Source organism: Octodon degus, unplaced genomic scaffold, assembly GCF_000260255.1.
Source record: "Octodon degus isolate 3935 unplaced genomic scaffold, OctDeg1.0 scaffold00095, whole genome shotgun sequence".
In the NCBI taxonomy this organism is placed as follows: Eukaryota; Metazoa; Chordata; class Mammalia; order Rodentia; family Octodontidae; genus Octodon; species Octodon degus.
The window spans coordinates 8,555,411-8,557,716 of record NW_004524671.1 but is presented as its reverse complement, the minus strand read 5'-3'; the positions used below and the strand labels follow the sequence as shown (position 1 = coordinate 8,557,716).

Sequence of the window (2,306 nt, the reverse complement as noted above, 5' to 3'; positions counted from 1 at the left end):
TTATTATTATTTAGGTAAAAATGACATATAACCTAAACACAGGTCATACTGCACTGTCTCAGCGCACCCTGGCGGTGGGGCTGGCATGGCATGACAGGGATTAAACCCTGGCCACTGTGCTCTGCCCAAGAAGGCACCTTAGTCCATTGAGTATCTGATCAGTGCAGTTTTCAATTATTTTAAATCTTTATGATCCCCTGATCATTCCTTGATTTTTCTATTTTAAAAGTGGTAAAGAAGTTCCCAAGTTCTGATGATTGAGTTCATTTATGTTCAAAATCTGTCTTTATCTTACCTATTTAGGTCTATTTCAGATTCCATGACTAGCTCACAGATTTCATGCCCAAGTGTCTGGCCTGTCCTCTTCCAAATTTCAAGCCTAACAATACTTGTCTGTGGAATAAACACTCCATGAGCATTTATTGTACATGAGCTTTACAAAGAACCAATCTTAACTCAAGCTCTGAATTCTAAACAGGGATCCATGTCATGGTTACAGAAATAAAATTAGGGAAACTTTCCCACCTTACAAATCAGATGAAATGAGTTCTCTAACACTCTTAAAAAATGAGAGACTATCTAAACCTTTGTATTTCTTTCTTGATCCTGATAACTATTCCCTTAAACAAGTGAAGTTTTGTTCCCTTCATAAAAATTAAAAACAGAAAAAGGCTATTTTTCTAGAGGACTTCTGTCACTTTTTCTTTCCCTGATCTCCACCTGAAAGAACAGAAATCACCAAAATTCCAACGACCATATCCCAAGAAAACTTTGCCCAGGATTTTGGAACCCAAGATTGTGTCCTGGTACATACTTATCTGGTTGAACTTGGACACTGTAAGCCACTTTTTGCTGCATTCGTCTTCTGAGACGTTACTTTCTCCTGGCTGTGAATTCAATTGGTCATTCTGACAGCAGGCATTGACTGTTATGACCTGGAGAGAAAGTCACTTGTTGAAACACAGCGACATTACTCAGAAAGCATTTTGAGTCACATTAATAAAGGAATCAGGGTAAAGAACAGTGGTAGGGCCGGGCAAATAGCTCAGCAAATTAAAGCACCTGCAAGCAGGCACAGGAGCTGGGACTTCGATCCCCGGGCCTGCCATGCCAGCCCCGCCCCCGGGATGCGCTGAGATGGCAATGGAGACTGGGCATGGTAGTGCATGCCTGTAACTCCAGCTCTTGGGAGGTTGAAAACAGGTGGATCACTGCAAGTCTGAGCTAGTAGTGACACCCTGAACACCCTGTAGGCCCCTCCCTAAAATACAGAAAAGAAATGAAAAAAAAAAAAAGAATCCATGTGAGGGGTGCAAATCCTTAGACTAGACTTAAGCATGTATTAAAGTTGCCCAGAATTGGTGGAAACCTCAATAGGTTACAAAGAGGAAGAAATTGAATCACTAATAAAAGTTCCAAGCAGAAGCTAATGCTGCTGCTAAGACACCTTTGAGAACCACTGATAACAGAGGAAAGAGGAAGTGTTAGGATGCAAAGAATTTGTACTAGAATTCTTTTTTTTTTTTTTTCAGCACAGAAACTGTCTCATTCATATTTATTCTCAATAAAAAAAAAATGGTGCATAATTTCACTTGCAAGGCTCCTGCAGTAATAACATTCATAGAGACAGAGGCAGAATGGTGATTCCCTGGTAGGAAGTGTACAGTGGGGTGGGAGCAGCAAGTTACTGTTTCATGGGTTCAGCTTTGCAAGATGAAAAGTTGAGAAGGTAGATGGTAGTGATGGCTGCTAAATAACGGGGATTTACATTCAGCTTTCTATATTTAAAAGTGGCTAGAAGTTGGAGAGATGGCTCAGTGGTCTAAAGCACCTACTTGGAACAAGCTTTGCAAGGCACAGGGACCGCGGTTCGATCCCCAGCACCACATGCCAGCCAGCCGCGCCCCCTGGTGGGCTGAGCTGGCCACACACACACACACACACACACACACACACACACAATAAATGTTAAAAAAATAAATAAATAAAATAAAAATAAAAGTGGCTAAAGTGGTAAATTTTATGGTGTATGTTTGACAACAATAAAAAGTTGTAAATAATAGCTTTAAAGGAAAAGTACTCTGTTAGAGGCAAGTTGATCCCATATGCCTGATGACCCCCAGCTGTTACCAGCATGTACAGAAATCAGTTATTTTACAGTTTTTTAACAGCTATTATTACTTTTATTCTTTTATTTTTATTTTTCCCCAAAATTTTATTGAGAAACAAATAGCAATGAGACAGTTTCAAACCAAACTGGTAGGACAGTTTCAATAATTAACACATTGCATACATTCTTCCTAGTG

The 2,306-nt window shown here is 39.9% G+C and overlaps 1 protein-coding gene across 1 annotated transcript in view; it reads right to left on the bottom strand.

Annotated features, from left to right (window-relative positions):
* Nucleotides 1-2,306, bottom strand: part of Trpm6 (transient receptor potential cation channel subfamily M member 6) — a 150,675-nt gene that overhangs the window by 27,042 nt on the left and 121,327 nt on the right. Inside the window, exon 28 of the mRNA XM_023722993.1 lies at nucleotides 815-935. Coding sequence (XP_023578761.1) covers nucleotides 815-935 — 121 coding nt within the window. The remainder of the gene's footprint in view (nucleotides 1-814; nucleotides 936-2,306) is intronic.